Below are 6,937 nucleotides of genomic sequence, written 5' to 3'. Positions count from 1 at the left end.
TTCATTCTGTGTTTTACATTACATTCATTCTGTGTTTTACATTGCATTCATTCTGTGTTTTACATTACATGCTGTTCTGTCCTGTACATTACATTAGTTCTGTGCTTACATGACATTCGTTCTGTGCCTACATTACATGCTGTTCTGTCCTATAAATTACATTCGTTCTGTGCCTACATTACATGCAGTCTATGCTTACAATTATATTACATTCATTCTGTGCTTATATTACATTCATTCTGTGCCTACATGAGCTTCACGACTTCGCTGTTTTTCGTTGCCAGGCGCATCTCCCGTGGGATGATGAGATGCTGGTGTTCGGAAGCAATCGCAGCTTCATAAGGAAGCTGGCCTCCCATCTTCCCATCCAGGCTGGCCGGAGAGTCTACCTCCCGGTATGTAGTTATTACTGGCTAGTAACGAGTGATGCAACGTGAGGGCAATGACTTACGAGATAGATGAGTATCCACGGTGAAGGTGGGGAGGGAGGCACTAAGAAATGAGAGGCGGGCTGAGAAGCGAAACTAGCATGTACATCGCCAGAAAGCTTTTCCCCTCTGACCGGTTTTCCTTTTAAGAGTTTGTATTCAAGTAAATTAATATTTTAAGTTACTATTACTAAAATTAAGTTAATATATTACTAATTCAAGTTCGCAACAACTTTGTCAGTCGATCGAGCCGTCTCTGTCAATCTGCATTAAGTTGGTTAGAGTTCTCACCAGATGGCAGTAGTGACATGGTTGCCCTTCGTCAACGTTGTTTCGATGTTTTTCGCTGCAGCTGCTGTCGATGACGGAATATCGGTACAACCCGGAGCGCGTGCGAGCATTCGGCAGCATGGAGTCTCTCGACTCGCTCTCCACCTACAGTGGCACGTGTAGTGAGGATGCTAAACCCTCCATCGCACCTCTCACCGACGTAGGCTGGCTCAACGAAGAGTGTGCAACGTCCACGAAACTAAGGTAGAGTATCCGCCGTGAGGGCTGAGGTTTTCTAAGATTAAGGTAGAGAGAGAGGACGGATGAAAAGATAGACGGCAGCAGTGCATATATTGTATATTTTCGGCAATCAGCAGAGCGTCCCGTTGCGCAATCATGCGTGTACGCGAGTCGCGCGATCACTGTGTGAGTGGATGTCCGGATGTGTAGCCTGGAGGCTAGGCGACCGGTTCCGGACGCGTAGCCACTGCGTATATAATAATATACCACACCTGAGCAATATGCTAAAACAGCTTCAAAGAAGGTAACACTGAAGAATGGCAGCTGCTATAGCTTAATGACTTAGACACTGCATGTTATGCTGCAGATGTCCATTATGTAATATGTGAAAAAAAATATTGGTTCATTTTTAAAATTAATTATAATTCGAAATTTATATAATATTCGTTGTCAGGGTTGTGACTTGTGTATCTTTAAACTTTTCAAATTTCAGCAGCCAAAATACTCAATAATGACAATATTTATGGATGAACATTCGTAGATATGATTTAAATCATAAATGTGTATTATTAATATTATTAAGTAATAATCAACGTCCAAGCACCTTGATTAGGGCAGCCCTCTTGACAGGATCGGTTGCAAGCTGACGATATGTTGTAACAGTAGCCAGGGTGGCTGTGCTCAACTTTTGCTCATTCATCGTGGTCTGAGGTTCGCCGTGGTTCAAGGAGAGAGTACGTGCCTTGTGAAATACAAGTCTGAAGAGAGGAACCCCAAGATACAAGATACAAGATACAAGTGGTCAGCTGGATAGCGAGGAGATCTACTTCAATAACGTCCACGGCTAATACAATGACATAGTTTGTGAATAGGTAAAACAATGAATATCGGATAATAATAGACAAATATCACAAATAAATATCGTTTCAGATTATAAATAGACTTACGAAAGTTTCCAAATGTCCGCTCAAAACGATCGCTGGCACGATTGGTTTAGAGAACCGGAAATGAATTCTAACTGGCTAAGATAACAGGAAAGCTACCACAGCGACACCTGCGCCAGGAGTTTTAAACAGCGCAACAGATTCCTGAAACAGGTATATTTTGCAAGTTATTAATATTGATAACTCATTGTTCTCGCTTTATTTCACAAATATCCAGTCCTCCGTTAAGCGTATGTATGTAACCATTGCAGTAAGGTTGAGGTTCAAATACTCGCAACTAACATTGAGTACCACGACTGCACGAGTTTTTCACGAACGAACTCAAACTCGTTTGCTTGATCGTGTACTAGCCCCGACTCCGGACACTGTCAATGTCATTGACATTGACATTGATTGTCAATAAACATCATGATCATCCTATCCAGGGTCGGATCTAGGTTTTAACTAAGGGGGGGTTTACCTGAGGTGATTGGCCTACACACACCAACGTGCCGAAGGCACGCCTTGCTAGGGGGGTCCGGGGCAGTTGACCCCTCCCCCCCCCGTAGATCCGCCACTGCTGTCTGTAATTATGATCTAATATTATCCTAAGTCATCACGACTATAACCCTAATTCTGGTTCTACCACATCGCCATAGGATTGCTGCTACACACTGACTCAGGCTTTCTTCCACTTCACTTGTATTTGTTGCGGCGGGCAATGTTTTATAAACAATGTTATATCTTGTTTTTTTTTGGCAGTATGCCAGGGTTGGACACATGGCTCCAGGATCTGTTTGAAGCCATCAGAATGGTGTTAAACTACATAGAACTTGGTAGGCTGCAGGTAAGACAAAAATTAGGGTTTACTTATGTGCAACTGCAAGCCTATTTTCGAACCTTGACACATAATTTATCATCGCCATCACCTATCCATACCATGGCATAACCATTAATCCTAGCCCTAACTCTAATCCTAACTTAATCCTGAGCCCATTATTATTAAGGCATGGATCCTAAAGTAAGCTTAATTGAACTGTTACTTTACTTACTTATATATAGAGATTACTATTAGCAGATCATATGACTAATGTGTGTAGTGCTTTGGAAAATGTACTCTCAGGTGTTCTATGGCTTGGAACATGAAAGATTGAAAAGATTAATACAACAACAAACGTATGATACTTTCAAACAAGCCATGTTGGTTTTATTTTACAGCAGTCACCCTAATAAATATTGTCTCTATGACATGGGCGGTACTTTTTTAGCTAGAGCTAGTGGCTGCTCCTGTAAATTCAGCATGATGTTTAAAAAAATAGAAATAAACATGGGTTGTGATAGAGAGAGGCAGTGCAGCTTGACCGCCCTAGAAACAGTATACAAGCTTGGGAGTGTAATTATCACTCTCAGGTAGGTAGGTCAATATGCATTGTCCTCGTCTATCTTATAGTCTCCAATGTCCTCATCTATCTCATAGTCTGCATTGTCCTCATATAGCTCTAGTCTTCAATATCCTCTTCTATTTCATAGTCGTCATCATCCTGATCTATCTCATAGTCGTCATCATCCTGATCTATCTCATAGTCTTCATCTAGCTCATAGTCTTCATTCTTATCTAGCTCATAGTCTTCAATGTCCTCATCTATCTTATAGTCTACATTGTCCTCATATAGCTCTAGTCTTCAATATCCTCTTCTATTTCATAGTCGTCATCATCCTGATCTATCTCATAGTCTTCATTCTCATCTAGCTCAATCATAGTCTTCAATGTCCTCATCTATCTCATAGTCTGCATTGTCCTCATATAGCTCTAATCTTCATTGTCCTCTTCTATCTCATAGTCATCATCATCTTTATCTATCTCATAGTCGTCAGCATCCTCATCTATCTCATAGTCTTCATTCTCATCTATCTCATAGTCTTCATCTAGCTAATAGTCTTCAATATCCTCTTCTATCTCATAGTAGTCATTGTCCTCATCTATATCATAGTCTTGGATGTTCTTGTCTATGTCATCTGTGTATTCTTCAGTGCTAAACTCTTCCGCCATTGTTGCGGGTTTTCGTTCACTGCGCAGATTAGCAGTAGCGTGGGAGTTGCTTGTTCTGATACTCTCTGCTAAGGTCTTTTGGATTTGTTGCTGCAAGCGCCATAGGCGCGAAGCCAATCTAGGGGGGTCCAGGGTAAGGGGAAACAAGCAATATTTTATCTTAGGCTTAAGCATAAATGAACATTGATGAGCTATAGAGCACCAGCACGCCTTCGACACAGGAATATCTGAGTAGGTGGGTCGAGCTAAACAGGTGTTTCAGCTTCTTGTTCTGCGGCATTGAACTTAAAGTTTGATTTCTGAAATTATCATATTAAACCTGTTTGCAGCTGGGCAGGCTCGATTTCGTTCAAACAAAAAAGCGAAAGACCGTGATGCGTATCACATTCTTATATTTTATATGCTTGTACACCAACGTTGTCTGCATGAGTGAAGCGCAATTTACGTTAATAGCAAATTGTTAGGTATAGTGTATAGCGATAGTGTATAGCACTATACTCTATAGTCTGGGGTTAATAATGAAATTTGTCATTATTTTACCCGTGCGAAATTAACAGGAGTTAACTTATTATCTCTTGATATTAAATATCTAGATTACTATATTATATATATATATATATATATAAAAAAAATTTATTAGTATATTATATATAGAGACTGAGTAGTATCTTATATATACTATATTATATATCTAGATATATTATGACACTCCTGAATCCTGATATTATGTGGAGACGTTGTGAGTGTTCACGTCAGCGTGGAGTTAGCGCTCCAGTGTCGGTCGAGGTAGAAGCGGCGCGCGAAATCTCCATACGTGTTGTTCATGCGCAGCGAGTCGCAGATGCTCATCGTCTTGCCGACCTCGACGCTGTACAGCGGCCACAGGTGGAGCCACATGTGCACGGCGTAGACGTCGCTCAGGTTCATGTGTCGCGGCGCGAACACGGCTCCGCTCGCCTCGTGGAGTATGCGCGGCTCGACGTGCACCGCCGCCGGGTCGTCCCGCGCCATCGCGGTCGGCACGGCGCCCGAGTGCACGAGCCAGCCTCCGCGGCGAACGCTCCCCGCGCTGTAGTTACGATAGCTGTCGTACCAGCGGCGTACGAACGTCGAGTTCGGCGCGGCGAGGATGAGCCCGGCGTTGACGACGCCCGCGTTGTCGCCGCCCGACTCGACGGCGAGCACGCACGCTTGTTTGCGCAGCGCGTCGAGCGGTCGCAGCGCCACGACGTCGAGGTCGGCGTAGATGCCGCCATGTTGGATGAGGATGCGCATGCGGGCGACGTCGGAGGCGTGCATCGTGTTGTAGAGCGGGCGGCCGAAGACGTGGCTCACGTAGTCCAGGTGGCGCACCTGTAGCGGACGAGCAGACGCGTCGTGGGTGGGCGGGTTCGCCGGTTTACGCGCGGCAACGTTGATGATGATAACGATCCCCCCCGCGCTCAGTAAATTTGTAATGACAATGTGATAGTACCAGGAGTGTATAATATAGAGTTTACTATAATCTCTATATAATATATATATATATATATAATATCTCTATATTATATATGTGTATATGTATATAATATCTCTATATTATACACTCCTGATAATACGTCGTCCTGATAATTTCCCTGCTTTTTCTCATTTAAAAAAAATGCAGCAGTGTATTCTGCCCAATGAATAGCTCTCGCCACCACGGTCCGTCCAGCTTCCTGCAGTTTGTGTGCAGTATCATGCGCTCGGGCCGCACGTTCTCATACATGCTGATCGGCCCGATGACGCGATACAGACTCGTGTCCTGGCGGCAGTCTCTCTCGTCGCGCTCGAACCAGATGTAGTGAACGACGTTCGGAACCACGGATCCGTCGTCGCGGCGACGCCGATCGAACGCCGACGCGTCGTTCGTCGGGAAAATCGTCGCGTAGTTCCCGATCTGTCCATCGCGTGGCGTGCGCTGTCGCAGCAGCTGCAGTTCGGGGCAGTCTGCGGCATTCGTGTGCCCTGAAACGGGGTGGGGGGGGGGGCGTGCTGATGGATTATCTTTTAGATTTTTACAAAATTTGGGGCACCTTGATCATGTTTTTCATTGCCCTTTTAAGAATTCTTTGCACATCAGTAGAGATGACATATACTTCTCATATATACATATATATATATATATATATATATAGGTAGGTATATATATATATAGTAGTGTAATATATAGTAGGTAAGCAGGGTTGAAAATAACTCGCCGGATCGGTGATCCGACGGCTTTTCAGCTTCGGATCAAGCACCGTGATCATGAAAAATAAAACATCGGTGATCCGACTGGATCACCGAAAAATCTTGTCACCTTTTGTCAAACCGTATGGGCCTGCATCTTTCCACTAAACCTGCCACTGTTGAAGATGATGATGAGAACAGACAGGCCGAAGATTACGTAGATGACGATGATGCACTTATTAATATTTAGAACTGTCTGTGCAACACTCAGACTCAGACTGCAGAAAGAGATAAGAAATAAATCAAATTCTAATTTCCTGATTGTGCTGTTTCTATCTTTTTTGCCTGGTTTACTGTATACGCTTGTAAAACAGGAACATATTGCAATGTATAAATAATTATAACGTATGCGTTTCGGCAGATCACCAAAATGTTTGCAGGATCCATATAATAACATCGGTGATCCTGCAGGATCACCGATGTTAGAAAAGTATTTTCAACCCTGTATATACATATATACATATATATATATACATATATACATATATAATGATATAAAGTAGATATGACTTTCTTGTGTAAGTGATATATTGACTAAAATGATATATATATGTATAAAAAAACACTACCTACCTGTGCTGGGAATCGGTTGGCGGTAGGACAGGTAGAGTCCCTGCAAGGTGTTTGTCGTTAGCAGGTAGACGATCAGCCGATAGGTATGGCTAGGACAGTGATCTGTAGGCAGAACTTTGGTAGCTGGTAGTGTGATGTCCCTCATCAGCACTGAGGCGTTGTTTTCAACATCAATTCTCGGTTGGAGCGCTCCTAATCTCGTT

General features: G+C 43.2%; 2 protein-coding genes across 4 annotated transcripts in view; one reads left to right on the top strand and one right to left on the bottom strand.

Annotated features, from left to right (window-relative positions):
- Nucleotides 1–1,990, bottom strand: part of LOC106808875 (armadillo repeat-containing protein 1-like) — an 11,372-nt gene extending 9,382 nt beyond the window's left edge. The window contains exons 1-2 of one of the 2 annotated variants that reach the window (XM_014811768.1): nucleotides 1,886–1,990; nucleotides 1,543–1,696 (exon numbers count right to left, since the gene is read on the bottom strand). In XM_014811768.1, coding sequence (XP_014667254.1) covers nucleotides 1,543–1,638 — 96 coding nt within the window. In that variant the 5' untranslated portion in view covers nucleotides 1,639–1,696; nucleotides 1,886–1,990. The remainder of the gene's footprint in view (nucleotides 1–1,542; nucleotides 1,697–1,885) is intronic. The other variant, XM_014811771.1, reaches the window with a different exon arrangement.
- The window catches only part of LOC106808874 (mitochondrial fission regulator 1-like), a 16,939-nt gene continuing 10,289 nt past the window's right edge, over nucleotides 288–6,937 (top strand). For both annotated transcript variants that reach the window (XM_014811767.1, XM_014811766.1), the window contains exons 1-2: nucleotides 288–395; nucleotides 781–962. In XM_014811767.1, coding sequence (XP_014667253.1) covers nucleotides 309–395; nucleotides 781–962 — 269 coding nt within the window. In that variant the 5' untranslated portion in view covers nucleotides 288–308. The remainder of the gene's footprint in view (nucleotides 396–780; nucleotides 963–6,937) is intronic.

The sequence above is a fragment of the Priapulus caudatus genome, unplaced genomic scaffold, assembly GCF_000485595.1.
Source record: "Priapulus caudatus unplaced genomic scaffold, Priapulus_caudatus-5.0.1 Scaffold310, whole genome shotgun sequence".
Classification (NCBI taxonomy): domain Eukaryota; kingdom Metazoa; phylum Priapulida; class Priapulimorpha; order Priapulimorphida; family Priapulidae; genus Priapulus; species Priapulus caudatus.
The sequence above is the reverse complement of the archived record's forward strand: the minus strand, read 5'-3'. Positions and strand labels throughout refer to the sequence as shown.